This window comes from Pipistrellus hanaki (assembly GCF_964339955.1).
Source record: "Pipistrellus hanaki genome assembly, chromosome: 7".
Lineage (NCBI taxonomy): Eukaryota > Metazoa > Chordata > Mammalia > Chiroptera > Vespertilionidae > Pipistrellus > Pipistrellus hanaki.
In genome coordinates, this window is record NC_140509.1 from 4,773,270 (window position 1) to 4,793,268 (window position 19,999).

Here is a 19,999-nt window from a genome sequence, read left to right on the forward strand (position 1 = left end):
ATTTTTCACAGAGAGGAAGGGAGAGGGATAGAGAGTTAGAAACATTGATGAGAGAGAAACATTGTCCCACTAGGGATCAAACCCGGGACCTCTTAGACCGCAGGCCCACGCCCTATCCACTGAGCCAAACCGGTTTTGGTGGTTTCCTGCTGCTTGTGCGTTACAGAGGCTGCCGGCTGGCAGGGCCCTCGGAGGGGCAGGGGTCTTGGGCTCAGTTCCTCCCTGTGCGGCTTTGCAGGTTCCTCCTTTGTTACCAGTGGGGAGCGCTCCCTGCGCCTCCCATTGCTGTGGGCGTGGGAGGTGCTGTAGAAAGCCTGTTTCTGTGGAATTACACCCGAGTCTCCGAGGGCCACTTCCCTGTTCCGCCACCGAGAGGTGAAGCTGTGGCTTCGGTGGGGCCGGAGTTACAGTGTCGCCCAGAGCTCGCGCCCCATGTGGGGGCGCAGTCACCAGGCTGGGTCCCCACTGCAGCTCATCAGACCATTGCGTGGGGTCCACAGGGCCACGTGGCTAAGGAGGGAACACTGGCAGGAGCAAAGCCAGAGGAACCAGAGAGCCAGCGCCCTTGTCTGGGACTGTGTGTTCCCATGCTGGTCCTGCCCTGTCAGCTCCGTGCCAGGTCCTCCCGTCATCCTGACCTCACCGTGCCTGTGTCCCTCTCCTGTAGGTGGGCCCCTTCCCCAGCGATCTGCGGGGCCCGAGCAGTGGGGCCCTGGGGTGTGAAGTTGCAGCTTCCTGTGAAGCTGCTCAGTTGGCCATGCTTGTGATGTCCGGCCTCCCCTTTGCTCCGTCCTATTTCTGATAACCAGCTCATCACGTGGCGTCTCTTTCTCTCCCAGCTGCCGCTACTGCCACTTGCTTTTGCAAAGGTTCACTGGGTTGAGAGACCAGCTGGAGGTCCCTCGGCCAGGGGCTGAGTGCAGAGGCCTTCAAACTGGCTGGCCCAGGTCTAATGGTCAGGATCCAGGAGCCTGACTCCAGTCCTCACTCAGCCCCAGACTCGGTGTGTGGACACAACACCATCTCGCTGGGCCTCAGTTTCCCCACCTGTCATGGAAGGGCCAGGGCAAATCTTCCAATTCTGTGGCCTAAGTTAATAATTGAACATAGGACCTAGAAAAGTTCCATGATTTGCTAAGGTATGCATCTCCCTCAGAACTTCATTCCCCCCCTATGGCATGACCTGAATTGACCTTTGGAAATTAAGAACTAAACTTATAAAAGGGCAATATGCTAATTAGACAGGACCTTCTGGATGACCATCCAGAGGTCCTTCCTGACAAAGCCGGGCCCAGGCCACCCGCCCACAGTCCTGGGCGCCAGCAGCTGCAGCTGCGGCCCAGGAGAGGGGGAAGCCGCCCACCCTGCAGCCCTGGGCAGCAGCGCCTACGGATGTGGCCCGGGCGAGGGAAAAGCTGCCTGTCCCACGGTCCCGGCACCTGCGGCTGCGGCCCAGGCACAGCCTCCTGCCCACGGTCCCCTGCGGCTGCGGCCGGCCCAGGTGAAGCCAGCCCAGGTCTCGGGTGCCTGTGGCCAGCTGGAGGAGAGAATCCTGGGCTCTGGGTGCAGGGCTGAGGCCGAGGCAGTTAGGAGTGATCAGGCCAGCAGAGGAGTGGTTAGGGGCAATCAGGCAGGCAGGCAGACAGAGGGGTGAGAGGTGATCAGGCAGGCAGATGAGTAGTTAGGAGTCAGCGGTCCCAGATTGTGAGAGGGATGTCCGTCTGCCAGGATCGGGCCTAAACTGTCAGTGAGACATCCCCCGAGGGGTCCCAGATTGGAGAGGGTGCAGGCCCCGTTGAGGCTCTTCTCCCCCACCCCACTCTCCCCGCCCAGATTTTGTGACCAGCCTCTAGTATTAAATAAAAGAGTCGTTTCTGTATGTTTCATGCTTTATTTGCTGCAGAGGATTTGCTGGGGAGCCGGTGCCTTCCAAACCCAGCCGCGGGCCACGCAGACCTCCGTGGAGGCGCTCAGCGGCCAGCTCTCCCGGGAGCAGCGCGGCGGGCACTCCGCTGCTGGAGAAATAAAGGTTTGCAGCTGAGTAGTGGCAGCAGGTCCCCTAGGAGCTTATGAAACCACCTTCTAAAGCTCCCCAACCTCCCCCCAGGTTTGGCCAGCTCTGCCAGCCCCACCTCTACCCGCTCTGTCTCTGTAGCCTGTGGCAAGTCATTTAGCCTCCCAGTCCCTCGCTGCCCTTCGCTCTCCTGGGGACAGTGAGAAGGAATTGGAGACCTAGCTCTGCCCTAGTAATTCGGGCGATCTGAGCTGGGCAAGGCCAAGTGGGGCTCAGGACTGCGATTTGCAGAACGAGGAAGCAGTGCCGGCTCGGGGCCAGGCTGCTCTGCTTTCTTAAGGGTAACCAGTGGCTCAGTGGGGTTTGAAGCTGGGGAGGGCTGGTGAGTTGTCACCAGGAAAGTGTATGGGACGCAGGCCTGAGCCATGGAGGGAGGTGCCCTGGCTGGGACTGGGCTCCTGGGCGCCGCAGCCATCAGGCCGCCTGCTCCACAACAGGAGAGCTGGCGGAGAAAACAGCTCGTTCTGGTGTGCAAGCAGGAAAAGCAATCACTGTCCTCAAACCCTGCTCAGACCGCTCGCTCCTGGAACGCTAACGTGGGTGGGCAGAGGCGGGCCCAACTGCGGTGCCAGTGACGCCGCCCTTACCGCTCTGGGCGGGCAGCAGCCCTTCCACTGCGGGTACTCTCCCAGCTGCCTGGAGTTCATCCTCATTCCAATTTCCACCGGAGCAGTGAGCTGTGAAATAGGCAGAGTTAACGGAGGGAGAGGCGGAGAGGGGGAGTGCTGAGGACGCCTGGTGCCCTGCGGGAGCCCCGCCGCTCGGCCCCACCCTGCCCATCCTCTGGGGTCCCCTGGGCTTCTGAGCCTGCTGGGAACTCTGCCCCCCCAAACCTCCCACCCGAGGTCTAACCTGGGGGCTGGATCCTGGAAGTCCCTCAGACCTTCTGGGAGGAGGCTCACCCTCCTCCTGAGAAGCTGGCACAGGAGGGGGGGCTGGCAGGACCCCCTGGCTTTCCATGGGGGGGACACTCTTCTCCCCCCTCTCCTGAGGATATGTCACCCTAAGTCCTCCAGAATATTATTACTAAGAGACTATTAGTGCCCCCATTGTGCAGATGAGGAAACTGAGGACAAAGAGGTTGAATAACTTGCTTGAGGCCACACAGGTACTAAGTGTCGAGGAATAAAATGGGAACCCCGAGGGCCTGTCTCCAGGGTCAGTGTCAGTGCCCTCCAGGCGCTGCTGCCCTGGCGCTGTGGGGACATGGAGGGCCCCTAGGGGCCTGTCTGGAGGTGGTTGTGGCAGACTCATCTCGCTGCCACCTCCAGAGCTTCCTTGTTCACTGGTCTTGCTGCCAAACCAGCTCCGCACCTCCCACGGCTCCCTCGGGCTGGGAATGGGCTCCGATGCTGAAGGGCCCCCTTGGGCGGCCTGTGTGGGGCTCAGGGTGGGGCTCATAGGCCTGGCCTATGCCGCCCCCTGGCTCAGTTTCCTCCTGTGACATGGAGAGGCTGGGCCGAACGATGCATAGGCCCCCGGCCGGCCTATCAGGGTTCCAGGGAGATGGACAGGGACGGGAGGTGCCCCGCCCACCAGAGCCGCCCCAATGTTCCATCGAATGTAGCACGTGCTGTGGAAACCTCAGTGGGCGCCCTGATCTGCCCCTGGTGCTCCGAAGAGGGCAGCTCCGAGCCAGCCCCCTTCGCGAACGGAAGGACTCGCTCCCTTACCCTCCTCAGAGCCCAGGAGCCCCATATGGGGGCCACAGCCTCTGGAGCTCACTGTTTGGGGCAGCCAGTGTCCAGGGGGAGGCGGGAGGCATGGAGTCCAGCTCGTTCTACCCTGACCCTGGGAGACCTTGGCAAGGCCCTCATTTATCTCCACCCTCCCAGGCGCCTCCCAGGGAAGTGCCTCTCGCTCAGTCCTGGGGCCCCTCCTTCTGCAGCTGCCTGCGCCCGGTCAAGCCTCGCCCTGTCCCGGCCTGAATTCCATCTAATCGTCTGCAGCCCTGGCCTCTCCTGAGGGGCGGCTTACTTACCCACCTGCCTGCATGTCCCCACCCAGATGCCCGCAGCGGCTCACAGTTTACAGTCCCTCTGACCCGACTTCCTCTTGTCCCCCTGCAGCCAACCACAGGCTTCACGTCTCGGGGTGGCAACTCCATCCTTCGGGTGTCCCGGCCAAAAAGCGTTTTATCTTTTCCCCTTTCCGCATCCCATATCCGTTCTTTCAGCAAGTCCCGTGGGCTTCTACCTCCCAAATATTTCCAGAGTCTGACCCTTTGCTCTGCCTCCACCACCACCACCCAGGCTGAGCCTCTCTCTCGGGTTCTGCGGCCTCCTCAGTGGTCCCCCTCGTTCCGCCTTTGCCCCGTTAGCCCGCTCTCAGCGTACATCACGTCCCTCCTCTGCTCAAAGGCCCCAGGGCTCCCAGTCCGCAGAGTGAAGGCCAAGTACAAACAATGGCCCATGACGTCCACTTCCGCCTCATCTCCCACTGCCTCCCCTGCCCCCAGCTGCAGCAGCCACGCCTGCCTCCTCGCTGTTCCCCGATGCACCACTCCTGCCCCAGGGCCTTTGCATGGCTCTTCCTTCTTCCTGGAATCTCTTCCCCCAAATATTCCTTTGGTTCGCTCCTTCCTTCTCTTCAAGTCTGTGCACTAATACCACCCAATCATGAAGCCTGCTCTGATCGCCCCATTTAAAATGGCAGCCACCCCTTCTGCTTTGTTTCTCTGTAGCACTTGTCGCTCCCTGCCTTGCTGCACAGGCTTCTTATCCTCCTCGAGGAATGTTGCCCATCCTGGCATCTGTTTCTGGCCCCCACGGGAGTGAGGGCACCAGGAGGGCAGCCGACATGTCCCTTTTGCTTACTGCTCTATCTCCAGGGCCCAGAACCGCTCACACACACAGAGGGCTCGGCAGTTTCGAGGCCGGAATACATGGGCGTGAAACCAGGCTCACTGGCGGGACGGTCTGGGCATCCTAACTTAGTGCTGACGTCCTGGGCCGGGTCTTCACAGGAGCCGTTTCCGGATCATCTCTCTCCCGCCTGGGGGCTGCAGCTCCCCCTGGCAGTCTCCTGCCTTCCTTTGTGCTGCCCAGAGTCAGGTCCGGCCAAGTCCCAGCTTGGGATCCTGATGGCCTGGCCCAGCAGGCTCTGCAGCCCTGACGCCTCTCAGGGCACCTGCTCCAGGACTCACACCTGCCAGGTGTGCAGGGCCGCGCCCTCCCTGTTCCTTCGGCTGGGAAGCCCTTGCTCTAGCTCTTATGGAGGCTCCTCACCATCCAGGCTGCAAAAGGAATGCCACCCCCTCTGAGAGGCCTCCCCTGACTGCCGGTCCAAACCCCACTCCCACTCTCTGCCACTCTACTCAGTGCCTGAAATAGTACACTGCCCCAAGTCGGCTCGTGCCTGCCTGCTCCCAGGATGGGGCTCACGCTGAGCCCGGCGCCTTCGGTGGCTGGCCAGGGGAACCCTGCCAGGTGTCTCTGCACCGACCGGCCGCCGGTCCACTCACCTTGATAACTTGGCTGTCTTCCTCCTCCGTGAGCTCCGCGGCGTCCAGAGGACCCACCTCTTCAGGCCTCTGCTGTTCGCCTAGTGATTTCTTTTGCTCCCTGTTCCGCTCCTTTTCCTAGGGGCAGAGCACAGCATGGCACAAAGCCCGCCCTCCCTCTCCTTGCCCAGATGGCCCTCGCCTGCTTCTGCCCAGGGTGCCAAATGGCCCCAGCTCCCCTCAGGCCACAAGCCCCCTTCTCCGTGCCTCCTGCACGGAGTCGCAGACACCAGTGGCCCAAGACTGGCCCTCCAGTTGCCCACCAACAAGTCAACTTGCAGAGGAATCTGGTCCTTTGAAGTTCAAACATCGCACCCAGATTGTTACTGTTAATTAAGTTAAAAAGCTGAAAATAATGGCTGCCCTTCATGCATATTAAGTGTAAAAATGTGTTTTTCTTAGCAGAGAACCTATAAAAGAGGTGGCAAGACAGCCTCGCCTGTAGGGCGCCAGAGGGCCAGAAGCTGGAGTCCCGGGGAGGGGATTTATAAGAGGTGAGACAGGGAGATGAATTATGGAGGAGGGAGCTGCAGCTTCTCCATACACACCCCGGAGCCGGGCAATTGCAGGGAGCAAGACCGCAGCGCAGGCTCACGCAGTGTCCTGTGGTTGCCGTTTTGCTAGTTTATGTTCTACTGAGCTTGACTCTTTCTGCCCAGCCCCTACCTCGCCTGGCACCCTGCTGGCCAGGCCCGAGCACTTACCCTGAGTGGCCAGATGATGATGATCTCTGGACCCATAATAATCTGGCCACTCAGTGAATATCCTATATAATAAGAGGCTAATATGCAAATTGTCCCCAGCAGGCATTTCATCCAACTGCCCATATCCCCTCGCCCTGGCCAGGCTGGTCGGATCCCACCCATGCACAAATTCATGCACCGGGCCTCTAAAATATATATATTTACATACACACACTGAGTGGCCAGATTTTTATGCATTCAGAGATCATAATAATCTGGCCACTCAGTGCAGACCAGACCCCACTCTGGCTGCTTAACGGCACTCCTGGGGTTCAGCTTGGGCTTGCCCTCTCCAGCAGTTCTGGAACCGCGGTGGTCTTTTCTGGAGAGGGAGCGGGGATGAGGGAGGTGTATCCCGGGAGGAGGGGTCTGGGTCCAGCCGTGGCTCTGCAAGAGCCTCTGCTCAGGGGTTGTGGATGCCTGCTTGGGACGAGGGTGCAGATACAGAAGCCGACCCCCGGCCACGCGACCTCCGAGGGAACAGAGAACTGACTGGGGTGTTTGTCCCTCGCGGAGCCTGGCCTCAGACGGGTGGGACGTGCCAGTTCCATTTCTTCATCTCCTCGGGTGGAGAGAAATCAGTGTTGCATGGCACTCAGAACCCCTGTGTCTAAAGTAAGTCACCAGGCCCTGCCGGCTTGGCTCAGTGGTTGAGCGTCGACCTATGACCCAGGAGGTCAGGGCACATGCCCAGCTTGCAGTGTGGGGCGTGCAGGAGGCAGCCGATCAATGATTCTCTTTCATCATTGGTGCTTCTCACTCTCCCTCTTCCTTCCTCTCTGAAATTAATAAAAATATATTTAAAAAATAAATAAAGTCCCCGGGCGGCAGTCCTGCGGCCCAGCTGTCCTGCGGCTGGTGTCCGCCTGGGCTCTGCAGAGAAGGAGGCTGGGCCGCTGCCAGACGTTTGCCCCCCGGGCTCCCTCCTGCTCTCCCAGCTCAGTCTCACCTCCCCGGGGCTTCCCAGGTGCCAGCGCAGTGCCTCCCCTCCCAGTCAGCACTTAGGACAGGCAGCGACCGGGCAGTTAGCAGGCGAGTGAGTCCCCACGGGTGTGTCTGGGCTCCCAGGCCGGCTCTTGAAGGCGGAGCCTTGGACTTCCCCGTACGCCCCTGTGCGTGGGCCTCTCGCCCACATGCTCAGCGATGTGCACTGACGTGGCAACTGGAGGCTCCTCGGGAGGGTGGGTGGCCGGGTGGGGAGAGTCCCCCGCACCGAGTGGCCTAGAGGAGTGAGGCCAGGGCAGCGCTGGAGCCTGGCCCGCCCCCATGCCGTCCAGTGTCCCTGGCAGAGCTGGTCAAATGCAGGTTGACTCTAGACCTAACACCTCTTCAGTGCGAGCAGGGCTGTGTCACCGGGGCCACAGGCAGTGGGCACTGGCGGTGGGCACTGGCGGTGGGCACTGGTGGTGGGCACTGGTGGTGGGCAGTGAGCGGTGGGCACTGGTGGTGGGCACTGGTGATGGGCAGTGGGCAGTGGGCACTCGCTGTGGCAGTGGGCGGTGGGCTGTGGGCACTGGTGGTGGGCCGCGGGCCCTTACCTGCATCTTCTGGAACTCGCTGTAGGTGAAGATGGGAACGAAGGCTTCCGTCTGGGAGGCCAGCAGAGCGGCGACGTGAACCAGCAGCAGGGCCGCCAGGGCCTTGTGGGACACCATCCTGGAGCTGCTGCCACTGCTGGGGCAGAGATGGGGGCTGCATTGGCACGGGAGCCCTGGTCCGGGCCCCGCCTGGGCTGTGTGACCCTGAGCCTCTGTGGCGTGGCCTGGCGTGGGGCTTGGCCAGGTGAGCTCAGGCCCTCTCTGCCCCAGAGCCTTGAGAGCTGACCACACACCGGGAGGCCTCCTGGCCCCCACCATGCACCAGGGCAGAATCACCCCCGTGGGCCCTTCTCCTTGTTACAGGTGAGCCTGCTGGGGTCCCAGCGGCTCCCGGTGTGGGAGGGACCCCGTGTCTCAGAGAAAACCCCCTGGATACCAGCAGAGCCATACCCCAGACCTGGGGGGCCTGTCCTGTCCCTGAGCCGATGGGGATGTTGGCAGGATGGGCCCAGGCCCAGATGCCCAGCTCTGCTCCGCGGCTAGAGGGAAAAGCACTGAGCTCTCTGCCCAGTGGAGGCAGCGCCAGGAGCTGGGGTGGAACCAGCCCGTGGCTCCGAGGACGAGCTGCCTGTTAAACAATAGGGGCAGCCCCCCCTGCAAGCGGCCACCCCACACTTTGGCGTCCATGCGTGCGAGGGAGGCCTGGGTCCCCTCTCACGTCTCAGGAAGTGGCTTTGTCTGGGGTGCGGGCAGGAGGGTGGGCTGCAGAGACCTGGCAGGGAGCAGTGGGCGTGGTGACCAGGAGCACAGAGACTGAGATAGGGTTCAGCCACTGGGTGGGGGCAGGGCCGGGCAGGGAGGGCCCCGGGGAGGAGGGTGTGGTCTGCTGGGTGCTAGCCTGGGTGATTCCTTCCTAGCCCCTCCCATGTGATCCTCATGCCCACTGGGAGCAGGTGTGCTCTGAGGAGGGAGGGGACGTGGGGGGTGGGTGGAAGAACTATTCACGGGCAGTGGGGCTGGAGCCTGGCCTTCTGAGGTGGGTGTGTTCCCCAGTTACACACACCCCCCCCCCGCCCCCCCGCATGTTGCCTCTGCCACAGAAAGCAGAGAGGGGCCTCGCCAGGCCTGCTGCCTACTGGACTGCTGGTACCAGCCTTCCTATGCTGGGTGGGCTGCCGGCTCCCAGGAAGGAAGGGGTTTCAGCTAATGAGCAGGGGGTGGGGTGGGGGAGGGAGGTCTGCTGTACAGGAGAGTCCTGCCTGAGCCGGCCTCTCATTCCTCCCGGGTCCCGCCCTGTCTCTTTCCTGGAGAGAACCTGCCCAGGCTGTGTCCGGCCCCTCTGCCAGGACCTCTCTCTCCGTCCTGAGGCCCCTGTGCCCCGCAGACGCTCCCTCCGCTTCTTGCTACCCTGGTGCCCATCCTACTCTCTCTCCTCATCCTGTTTAAACTCCACAATCAAGAACACCCCGGCACCCAGACACCAAAGCCTCCAGGCCAGGTGCCAACAGGTTCCTGAGGGCGAGGGCGGGGAGGGCCCAGCCTCTGAAGACCCCTCTCTTGCAGGACCTGAGGGGACAGAGGCCAGTGGGGGTGGGGAGCCCTGAATCGCGGCTCCTCCCTCGCTCCTATCCTTCCCGGCCCCTCCCAGAGGAGACGCCTGTGCCTTGTGATGCCCGTCCATTTCCTCCTGGGAGACGCCCCAGACCCTCATTCTGTGTTGGCATTAATCCACAAAAACTTGAAATAAAAAGACAGAATCCAATCGCTGCTCATTTTTTTTATCCAACCGGCAGCGGACATGGGCATGCCCCCTACACTCACCGCAGGGAGCGAGCTCTGAGCTCCCCGCTGCCCGAGGGCTGACTTCCCATCCAGCACCGGAGGGACGGGTGCACCGCCTCCCGCCCTCCCCTCCCGCCCCCCGGACCTCCAGAGGAGGCCAGGCTAGGAACCCCGGGGACCCGCCTTTCCCCTGGATGTCCAGGGCAACGCTGCTTCCATGCCACGTGGGCCCTGGGCCCTGCTGAGCTCTGGCTGGCTTTCTGGCCGCAGTCGATGGCACCACTGACCCCAAACAGCCTCTGCTGCCAGGAATTGCACCCACCTGCCCCCTCCGGCCCCCATGCTCAGGGCAGCTCTGCTTCTCCTTATCTGCGCGCCTTTAACCTGCCCCCTGAGAGCAGCTCGGGGCGCTCAGTTGGACCCAGCTAAGTAGGGAAGGCAGAGAGGGACACAGGAGCTGACGGGGCTACCCGGGGCTTCCCCCCACCCCCTTCCATGGCTACTCACGGCCTGAGCGTGGTCAGCGTGGGCCTGGCGGAGTGACTGCTTGTCCTCTGTGTCCGCCTGGCCTGACCGGCCTTTATATACCCCCAGTCTCCCCTTGGAGAGCATGGACCTTTGGCCACACCTTTGGGGGTGCTGGGTGGGGAGCCTGGATTCTTGGAGCTCGTGGAAACAGCGGCAGCCGCCACGCCTGGCTGGGGCTTTCCCGGAGGCCCCCTCGGCGGGCCGCGGCCAAGGTCTGGTGGAGGGCAGCCCCGCCAGACGGCACTGTCCTGCGCCCGCGGGCCTCTGCGCCCACTGAGGGTCGTTCTACGGAAGCCCTTTCTCTGCGGTCCCTCCCAGTGAGGCCACCAGGCCAGCCCTGCTGACCAACCCGAGTCTCTGTGGGGTCTTCCCTGAAGCCCCACTCGGAGAAAGGGCTAGGGTGGGCGGCGGCGTTTCAGTCCTCGAATGGAAAGAAAAGGACAGTCCAGACCAGCCCGAGCGCCAGAGGCTCGGGAGCCCGGTCGCCGTGGCGTCGGGGCAGGAGGGTTACCGTCTAGCCTGGATGGGAGGCACCCCCAGGACATGTGTGGTCCCTGTGTGATTCCAACGGGAACTTACAGGCCGAGGCGGAGAGGCGAGGGCACTCTGCAGTGGGACAGGCTGCTGCTCGGGGAGTGCTGCCGTGTGAGAGCTCATTAAACTCAGAGCCCACGAGGGGTGCTCTCGTGCCCCCCAGTGTACAGATAAGGACACCGAGGCACAATTAATTCGCTCCTCTATGACGGCACCACGGGTCTTTTTGTACAAGGGTCGGGGCTGGACGTGGCCAGGTGGGCAGAGGGAGGGAGTGGCCACACCAGCTGCAGAGGATGGCAGTGTGGGGTGTCACAGGACCGTGCGGGTTAGAGAGTCACTCTGGGGTCTGCGTGTGGGTCCCTCAGGAACCAAACATGCAGGTGGGCGGCTTGTCCAGGAGCCTCTGCCTCAGCCCGTCTGTCTGCCCTGGCTTTCCCCTCTGAAAGGGGCAAAGGTTCCAGCCCGGCCAGACCACCTCTCACCCCTCCCGGGTCAGCAAGGCCAGTCGCTGTGCCCACCAACGCAGGTCAGAACTCCCGCCCACTGGGGCAAAACTGTCTCGGAGGAGTTCGATTCCAGCCCACAGAGCTGGAAATGTTTGTGACGTGGACCTTATAGACAAAGTGCTGCCTCTGACTGGACAGTGTGTGGTGGTGCCCCAGAAGTGAAAATGACAGGCAGACGTGACAGACACCAGCTTTAAAAATCTCACTCCCCTACGAGGCCAGGGGTGGCTTTTGTCCCATTTTACAGGTGGGAAAGCTGAGGTGAAAGGACTGGCCTACGGTCACACAGCTCTTACCACGCAGGGCCATTATTCCAACTCAGAGTCTGGCTTCAGGATCGGCCTTGCTTTTTGCCGCTGAGTGTTTGCTGCGTGAGCGCACGGCCTGGTACGAATTCTGCAAACCTGCCCTCTTCCCTGAGCCGTCCGGGCAAGGTGCCTGAGCCGACGCGTCTGAGCTGAGCAGCGGAACAAACACTGTTGTTCTTGCAAGTCCTTAGGCTTGGAGGGTCCAGTCTGCACCAGGAGGACTGCAGATGGAGGCCAGGCCCTGATCAAGCAGCAGGCCAAGACCAGAGTCAAGGAAGGCTGGGGGCTCCGTAGCTCCCTTCTCCTTTCACTGGACGTCTCCTGCCGACGCCCAGTGAAAGGAGAAGGGAAAGGCTTACTGCCCAGAGGGCGGGTAAGAATGGAATGAGCTTTGCTGGTGGAGCGCAGGCAGCAGGGCGGGGGGAGGGCCGTGCTATGCTCAGGTTTGGGGTCCCCGATGTCCCCCACAGAGCTGGGGCCGGGGCTGGGCTCAGGAGCAGAAACACTGGTGACGGCATCTGAAACTGGGGCAAGCCAAGTCCCGAGGTGTTTCAGACAGCGTGCCCTGGCCCGGGGGACAGGGCGTTGGGGACCTGAGGGGTATTTTTATTCGTCTCCTTTGGCTCTGGGTCTGTTTTCAGAGCGCACAAGTGGCTTGTTGAGAAGTGGGGTTCAGCAGACACTGCCGAGCCCCCTGGCCCCGGCCCCGGAGCAGGGCATGTGGGAGCCCTCCAGAGCTCATCCCGAGGATCGGAGCTGCTGTCTGTTTACACCTGCTGCTCGGAGTGACATTCCTGCTCTCCCACCTCCTGTGGCGTCCGGCCGTGCTTGCCACGCCTGGACCCCGAACAATCCGGTAAAGTGCTTCCTTTTTGCTCGCCTCGCGGACTGTGGACAGAGCGCGGGACGGGGGACGTGGCTGAGTTTCTTGGCAGCTCTCCTGCCGACGCCCGGTCAGTGCTTTCCCGGTGGTTGACAGACGCCCAGAAACGTCCCCGTCACCTACTCGCTCCTGGGTTCCCTTTCTATTTATGGGGCTTGTCACACAGCCGCTGCTATAAAACGCGGAGGCTGCATGGCTCTCTCTCCAGGGACGGCGCGGCGGGCGCGGAGCTGGGTCCGCGGCGGGCCTTCAGCAGGACTTGTTTTTCTGCTCCTTCTGTGGCACGCGGGCTCCTTTTACTGCATTTTAAATGTTTGCTTTTGTGTCCGATGGAGATGATAGATGAGAGCGGAGAGAAAGCAGATGGCTTCCAAAGCGACACATTCATTATAGAGGAAGCGGGCCCCTCCCACGCCAGAGCCTCTCTTCTCTCCTCACCTTCCGGGCAGGCAGCTCCCAGCTCCCCGATCCCGGGACAGGAGGAGCGAGGACAGGGCGGCTTGGTAAGCCCCTGCGGAAGTCTGTGGCTGAGGGAAGTCTGCTTTTGTGGGAAGAAGCAGAGAAGTCTTGATCTAGGTTTTACTCTGTGAGGCTGGGAGCAAAGTGGTTCAGAGGTCAGCCCCATCCAGGGCAGGGCCGGGGAGGGGAGCCCGCTGGCCAAACCCTTTCTCTTCCATTGCATCGAGGCACCTCCCCCACGTTGCTGGGCTGACTGCGTCTGGATTTGGGGGGCTGCCCGCGGCTGCTAATGGGAGCAGCGAGCCTCTAGCAGCCTCTGCCGCTGACAACAGTGGTGGTCACCCAGGCCTCCTGTGCACCAGCCCTCTCTGGAGGCGAAGGCGGAAAGAAGGGGGATTCTGTTTCCTCTGGCCGGGGCTGGGCTGGGTGGCTCGGGGGTCTGGTTGAGCTTGGGGTGCTGGAGGAGGAGAGTTCGCTAGGAGTCTAGGGGCCTTTGCTGTTCAGGTCTGGTGCTCAGGGGCCATGCCTGGCTCCAGCCCTTCATTGGTGTCCGGCTGAGCAGAGACCCATCCGCCACCACAGTGAGCATGCTCCTCAGGCCTGGACCCTGCGGTCTCTCGTGGGCGCCATTGGCCAGCTCCTCTGGTCTCTCGTGGGCGCCATTGGCCAGCTCCTCTGGTCTCTCATGTCGCCATTGGCCAGCTCCTCTGGTCTCTCATGTCGCCATTGGCCAGCTCCCCTGGTCTCTCGTGGGCGCCATTGTCAGCTCCTCCAAGCTCAGTCGGGATGGTAGGGTAAACCAGAGGCACAGCTGTGTTCATACCTGGGGACCGGGGACATGGGCAAGACGCATTGGGAGAGAGCAGTGTGGGTAGTGGCAAACCTTGGCTATGCTCACCCACATCTAAAACAAGGAACAGGACCCGGCCAGCATGGTCAGTGTTTGAGCTTCAACCTATGAACCCGGAAGTCATGGTTCGATTCCTGGTCAGGGCACGTATCTGGGTTGTGGGCTCGATCCCCAGTAGGAGGCATGCAGCAGGCAGCCTATTGATGAGGCTCTCTCATCATTGATGTTTCTGTCTCTCTCTCCCTCTCCCTTCCTCTCTGAAACAAATAAAAAATATATTAAAAAATTAAATAAAGCAAGAGGGGGAGCTCTGGGCAGCTGTGAAGACGGTGTTAGAGCACACACGCCCTCTCCCACAGCACCCAGCCCTCTTCTCCGTCTTCCTTTCCCACCCCTGAGACTCAAAGTTTTCTTAAAAGAGCAACCAAGTTTTGGGACACTGCAGCCAAAAGCACTGCAGGATGCCGAGAGAACACCCCAGGTGTCGGGCAAGAGCCAACCCACAGCTGATTCATGCAATCATGATCCGCCCCGGGGCCTGTCTCATGAACGTCTGGCTGTCAGAACTGAATTCCACCCAAAGAAGGCTGTCCTTAGAGGAGATTTGCAGCTGTTCTTTGTAAAAAGGAGTGAAGAAAGAGGGGGGCGGGGTTATTTAAAACAGACACGCGTAACTCCCAAGGGCAGAGGCAGAAGTTGCTAGAACAGCTCCAATCAAACTTGAATCCTGGTGAGGGCTCCACCAGGAGGTGGGGAATGAAAGGAGCCGAGTGCCCCTCACTTCCAAGCCCACCAAGGCTGCCACTGGGACGGAGGAGGGCTTTGTGGATGTGAAAAGTGTTAACACCATTCCAGTAGATGAGAATTCTCTGGCTCTCTCAGAAGCTAGAAGCCAATCCAGAGCTTTTCCATGAAGGAATGTGCATGAGCTCTTTAGACACTGAGTCAGTGTGTGTGTGTGTGTGTGTGTGTGTGTGTGTATGGTGCTCTGTGTAAACAGGCTCCCGAGGATGCTGAGCTTTGTGACTCTCACTTAGGGATGGTCTTGCCCAGCGGTAGGGTGGAAAGGGGAGAGCAAGCGGGGGGGGGGGGGGAAGAGACTATGTTAAGAGCTTCAGCCAAAGAACCAGTCAAAGAGTAGTTAGCGGTCACTCACTCAGTGGTGCTCTGCACCAGGCACTGGGGGTGGGGGTGGGCCCTGGTGACAGCACAGCCCATCGCTGGGGCACTTGCTCTGGTGGAGACGGATGCAACGCTGCCCACCCGCTGGTGAGGTGTTGGTAGCTCTGGAGACTCCAGAGGAGGGAGCTTCCTTAGACCAGAGCCATCAGGGGGGATTCTGGGTGGTGTGATAGGGAGGTGAGCCGACTTTGGCTATGTGCTGGGAAGGCGTGCAAGCCTCAGAAACCTGCATTCTCATGCCCCCGGCTCCCTTTCCATCCTTCCTCTTTCCTTCTTGCCCCGTCCCTTTGCCCTGGCTCCCCCCACGCCCCCTCCACCCTCCGTAGAGGCAGAGGACACACGTCAGGCCAGTCACATGGAGTTGAAGTGATGCTATGGCTTTTTAATTCTTGCTTTAATTGCCTTCCCATGCAGGGCACTGAGAATGGTTGATCACCAGGCACTGGCCCAGCGGTGACACTCCTGATACAATCCCTTCAAGCTGCAGGGAAAGGGCAGGCCTTAGGGCTCAAGAGTGGGGGTCCCTAGGCCTAGTGAGGTTCCTCCCTATTCTTCAGCATTGCTTGGGGCCACGGCGCTGTCCGTGGTGCTGACTCCCAGGCTCCGATTTGGAACTGGGAGGACTGAATAATTTAAACAAATGTCCTTTCCCTTAAGGCCAGCAAGCCCTCTCCTGCCGCTGGAATGACTTCCCCTCATTCAAGGGCACTCAGTGGCGAGGGGGTTGGGTGGCCCAGCAGGGAGCTCAGAGAAGAGGATTTGGGAGGATGGAGAGGGGTGGGCTGGCTTCCCCGAGCTTCCCTGCTGTGGGTGAGGCCGGCTATTAGCTCTCAAGGGAGAGGAGCCTGAAATGCAGAGCCAGCCAGCACCACGCCCAGCCCGCCTTCCCACAGCCTCTGGCCTTGACATGCCCACAGGAGGGGAGGGGTCCAATTTGCCCTGCCATCAGTTTTCCTCAAAACCCACGATGACAGTCAGCACTGAGCCACAGAGAAGACTCCACTTTGTCCTGAAAGACGCACAGCTCCTAGAGAGGCCAGGCTCCCGCAGGCCTGATGGGCAGGTGCTGTGTGGGGTGAGATGTCCATTAGGGTTAGACAGTCCGGGTTCAGTGCTAACTGCTGGGGGGGAGGGGGGATGCAGCAGGCCTTTCCCTCCCCTCACAGGCTCCAGCCCAGGTCCTGTGTGAGCCCTTTAGGCCTGGGCCCAGCTTAGTGCCAGGGAAGGGTCCCTGTGTCCTCCCTCCCCAGACTGGCTACATCTCACTGGCTGCCTTTCTGCTTTCTGGTCTCCAAATATCCTTTGTTCCCTTGCCCACCCCCCTCAAAGCCTAGTCTCAAAGAGCTGATCTGGCAGGCCCCTCTCCCCAGACGCCAGGCACCTCTTTCTTTCTTCCTTTCCCTGAGGACTTGGTCTGCTTGAAACCTTCCTGTGCCTCGTAGACCACAGCCATAGTTAGTGACCAGGGGTGCATGTTGGTGTCCTGGAAACAGGAAAGTAGCCCGCCCCCTGGAAGGCTAGCCTTTCCCGGTACAGAGGTCAGAGGATGGAGACTCCACATCTAGGAGGTTCTGGCCCTGAGACGGAGGCAGAAAAGTAAGAAGCCAGGAAAATTCCTTGGCAAGTGGAAATGGGGAAACTGAGACCTGAACAAACTGGCAGAGCAATTCATAGCAGATGCAGAAAGTCACCGCCCTAGAGATAACTTCTGGGCCTCAGTTGTATTTCAGCTCCAGGCCCAGAAAAGCAGCAAACCCTGGTGGGCAATGCCAGTACCAGCTGCAATGACCAAGGGTCCCCTGCCCTGGCACTGACCAATCAGTAGAGATCACAGCCCTGAAGGGCACACCTGGAAAAGCGATGAATATTCTGCTGAAATCCTCCCTGAGACCTCCCCTAAGATTCCAGCCTGCAAGAGAGAGGGAAAGCCCAGCATGCCCTCTCCCTTCCTCCTGGGAGCAGGCCCAACCCTCCATCTCCCCACCCATCCCCCAGACACACAACTCCTAAACTCTGAAGGACCCAGTGAGACTTGCAATCAGGGGAGCAATGGGCAGTGGCAGCTCGTCCCAGGCTAACTGCCTGACCTGTCCCCAAGGCCCCCTTTTCTCTGAACTCCCAGAGAGCCAGGGCAGCTCTGCCTAGGCTCTCCTGTGGCTTCCTCTATGCCAAGCTCCTCCTGTTTCACTGTCCTCGGCTTTGGAGCACTCTCAGTCACCTGGACCCGAGTTGTGAAATCTTTCCTGCATGACATCAAGAACCCGCACACTACCTGTTGGCCCAGCAGACCTGCTCAGGGCCAGGTCCTCTGTCCAGTAACAAAAGGGGTGACTCATAGAGTCCCCGGAGGCCACAGTCTCTTGCTGAGGCCACCTCAGCACAGGCATGCTTCCCCCACACCACCAAGCAATTCCGCAACACCAGCTGATGTCCTACAATTTAACGCAATCTTGACACTCTCTCCCTGGAGGTAGCGTCAGATCCCACAGCTAAGGGCTCTGCCGCATAGGCTCTCCCCTTCCCCAACGTTAGACGCTAATCACAAGTGCTTCTGACTGGCGGGCTGTACGGGGAGGTTCCCACAACCCCCTCCCCGGGCTTGATTAGTTAGTGAGAGCGGCTCAGAGCCCTGAGAGGCATGCACTTAGGGTAACCGGTTTACGGGGAGGAGTAGGATAGAGGGAACGGAGGAGCAGCCAGGTGCAGGGGTGCTAAGGTGGGGGCTGCAAGGGTTGAGAGCCCAGGAGCTTCTGTCTCCATGGAGTAGGGGTGCACCACCTCCAGGTGTGTGGGTGCGTTCCCCACCCAGAAGCCCTTTGAACTCTGACTTTTCTTTCTTCTTCTTCTTCTTCTTCTTTTTTTTAAATGCAGGCTCATGACAGAGATGTGATGGATCAAATCATTTGCCTTTGGTGGTTGAACTCAATTTCTGGCCCTTCTCCCCTCCCTGGGAGGTGGAGGGGCTGGAAGTTCCATCCTTCCCATCAAGTGTTTGGTTTTCCTGGCAACCAGCCCACCCTTAGGTGCTTTCCAACAGCCACCTCGTTAACGTAAACTCAAGTGGGGCAGAAAGGAGCTTGCTGTGAAAACAGACAGTTCTGTTCACCCTGTGACTCTGGAGTTGTTTCCAGAGCCAAGGACAAAAGACTAAATATTGCCCCAAAGGGTGCTCCCCTTGCTCTCCTCACTTAGGAACTCGAGGGAAGGAGCTGTGTGCCGGGAAGGGGAGGGAGAGACCAACTGTGTGTGCATCTCAGCGCCCAGCTCCACTAGGGAGCACTCTCCTCCGTGATGGTGGGGAGGAGGGACCTAAGTGCAATTCGTGGGGGAGGGGCAGAGGTAAGAGAGCCCGCCCCCGCCTCTGCCCCCCACCCCTACTGTCTAAATTGAGGGGAGACAGGAGAGCCCAGGGCCAGGGAGTGCCCGGGAGTGGTGGACTCAGGAATGGAGGTGCTGTCTGCGCCCCCTCGCCATCGCGCACTGTCACTGTCGGAGTGCGGAGTGACAGGCTCTGCCTGCAGGCCCACATTCATCCCTGGCATTTCAATTTGCTGAGTTAACAGCAATGGCCTGCTACTCCCGCCCGTCCCCCTCCCCCCCCATATACACACACACACACTTGATTTCCTAGGGTTTGTCTCTTCATTGTTTTTTCTTCTTATAAGAAAAAAGCCAAAGACAAGCACCTGTCTTTCATGTTTTCAACTGAAAATTTGTAGCTGGTGGCAATGAAGGAGGTGCGTGTGGGAGAAGGGACACAGGGAGACAGGATTGTGGTCTGCTGAGGATGGAGAGCCTGCCTCTGGGGAAGTGCCCTGGAAGATGCTGGGCTTGGTGCTCCCTGTGGGAGCAGCCCAGGACCCGGGCTGCCCAGGCTGAGACCTGGGCACCTACCAGTCACCCCTCCCATCCCTTCAGCAGGGAAAGGGGAGCAGCTAAGAGGCCTGTGGGCTGCTGGGGCAAAGGACACCGTTCCTCTTCGAGGGGCATCCTTGACAGAGATAGTAAGGACAGGCCAGAGCTTGGCCATGTTCTAGGAACTGCCTGGTGTGGAGTGAACTGGGGGTGAGGGGGGTGGGGTAGGGTGAGGCATGTGCGAATGAGCTGGGGATGAGGAGGAGGAAGCAGGAGCTGGACCAAGTAGCACCTAAAGGCCCCCATGGAAACATATCCTGCTTTGGCATCCAGCATCCACCTGTGTCTCTTTTGGGGCAGAGAGTGAGAAGCCAGAGGGGCCAGATTCTCTCTCATTTGGCTGTGATATGGCACTGTACTGGCTTGACCAACTGCTCCTTCCTTGAGTCTCAAACCCTCAGTCAGGCTCTCTCTGGCTGTAATGAGTTCAGAGAGGAAAGGAGTAGGAGAGAGAGAGAAACATCAATGATGAGAGAGAACCATTGATCAGCTGCTTTCTCTACGCCTTCCACTGGGGATCAAGCCTGAAACCTCGGCATATGCCCTGACCTGGAATTGAACAGTGACCTCCTGGTTCATAAGTTGACACTCAACCCCTGACCACAGCAGCTGGGCTGGCCTGCGGTTCTTACACTTGCTGTCTCCTCTCTGTATCCCTGGGGAAAGGAAGCTGTGGGCTGGTCTTTGAGAAGCACCGACGTGGGAGACCACCATGTTCAGTCCATTGCAGGCTCTCTCCTGGCTCAGGAACCAGGCCAATTACAGGATGGAAAACTCGTGAAAAGAAGGAAGGGACTAAGAAACCTTTTCTTTCAACTTCCTGTTTTTAAAGCCCTGTGAGGCAGATTATGTTTACTCTATATTTAATTGAGGAAAACTTTCTAAAGAAACTAGAGGTCCGGTGCATGGATTGGTGCATGGGTCATCAGGGGAGTGATGGGGGGCTTGGACACGACTGGCCCTCTGAGCAGGTGGTGGGATGCCCTTGCCGCCCGGGATCTGGATCTATCCCACTGACGTTCACACCAGTTGTCAGAAGCCAACTGGTGGCTGCTTTATATCTTTTCTTTCTTTTCTTTCTTTCTTTTTTTTTTTTTTAGAAATAAATATTTATTGTTCAGGTTATTACAAATATTCCTCTCCCCCCGCCCCCCCCCACCCCAATTGCTCTCCTCCACCAGGTTCCCACCCC

At 59.8% G+C, this 19,999-nt stretch overlaps 2 protein-coding genes across 3 annotated transcripts in view; both read right to left on the minus strand.

The window, feature by feature from the left end:
• Positions 1–1,874: 1,874 nt before the first annotated feature.
• MLN (motilin) lies at positions 1,875–10,189 on the minus strand. 2 transcript variants are annotated; one of them, XM_084891290.1, is made up of 5 exons: positions 10,147–10,189; positions 7,858–7,993; positions 5,538–5,654; positions 2,662–2,751; positions 1,875–2,015 (listed from the first exon to the last, which is right to left on the minus strand). In XM_084891290.1, the coding sequence occupies exons 2-5, from the start codon at positions 7,972–7,974 to the stop codon at positions 1,971–1,973; spliced, it is 369 nt and encodes a 122-aa protein (XP_084747416.1). In that variant the 5' UTR covers positions 7,975–7,993; positions 10,147–10,189; the 3' UTR covers positions 1,875–1,970. The 2 variants fall into 2 exon arrangements, with proteins under 2 accessions (XP_084747416.1, XP_084747417.1); XM_084891291.1 differs by having other exon boundaries at positions 1,925–2,015; positions 7,858–7,990; positions 10,147–10,181.
• A 9,107-nt stretch (positions 10,190–19,296) lies between these two features.
• LOC311626185 (DLA class II histocompatibility antigen, DR-1 beta chain-like) overlaps positions 19,297–19,999 on the minus strand; it is a gene marked incomplete at its 5' end in the record, with an annotated part of 58,545 nt that continues 57,842 nt past the window's right edge. Inside the window, one exon of the mRNA XM_084891235.1 lies at positions 19,297–19,873. The remainder of the gene's footprint in view (positions 19,874–19,999) is intronic.

Excerpts from the sequence above, each read along its gene's own strand:
- MLN (XM_084891290.1), bottom strand. The coding sequence starts at position 7,974 with ATGGTGTCCCACAAGGCCCTGGCGGCCCTGCTGCTGGTTCACGTCGCC. Across the intron at positions 2,752-5,537 it reads AAGACAGCCAAGTTATCAAG|CTCACTGCTCCGGTGGAAAT; the intron begins GTGAGTGGACCG and ends CCTATTTCACAG. Across the intron at positions 2,016-2,661 it reads GCTGCTGCCCGCCCAGAGCG|CAGCGGAGTGCCCGCCGCGC; the intron begins GTAAGGGCGGCG and ends TTATTTCTCCAG.